Here is a 359-nt window from a genome sequence, read left to right as displayed (position 1 = left end):
ATGGGTGGATGGATGGATGGATGGATGGATGGATGGATGGAGGGATGGAGAGATGGGTGGGTGGACGGATGGACGGACGGATGGACGGACGGATGGACGGACGGATGGATGGATGGACGGACGGACGGATGGATGGATGGGTGGATGAATGGATGAATTGTGGGTTGCAAGGGGGACAAAGCCCTGGAGCACGAAGGGGCTGAGGGAAGGGGCTGAGGGAAGGGGCTGAGGGAAGGGGCTCTCCCCGGCTGTTGCAGGCTCGGGATCGGAAAGTGTCCGGGGACGTGGAAGCTGCTCGGCACTTCAGCTCCAAGGCGCGCTGCTACAACGCCCTGGCCACGGCGGGCAGCGTGGTGCTG

At 63.2% G+C, this 359-nt stretch overlaps 1 protein-coding gene across 1 annotated transcript in view; it reads left to right on the top strand.

The window, feature by feature from the left end:
• Positions 1-359, top strand: part of LOC103614578 — a 2,698-nt gene that overhangs the window by 2,230 nt on the left and 109 nt on the right. The window contains 1 exon segment of the mRNA XM_017732760.1: positions 258-353. Within this exon segment, the coding sequence (XP_017588249.1) occupies positions 258-353 (96 nt within the window).

This window comes from Corvus brachyrhynchos, unplaced genomic scaffold (genome assembly GCF_000691975.1).
Source record: "Corvus brachyrhynchos isolate BGI_N302 unplaced genomic scaffold, ASM69197v1 scaffold624, whole genome shotgun sequence".
NCBI lineage: Eukaryota > Metazoa > Chordata > Aves > Passeriformes > Corvidae > Corvus > Corvus brachyrhynchos.
Note: the sequence above shows the minus strand (reverse complement) of the source record. Positions and strands in the feature narration are given on the sequence as shown.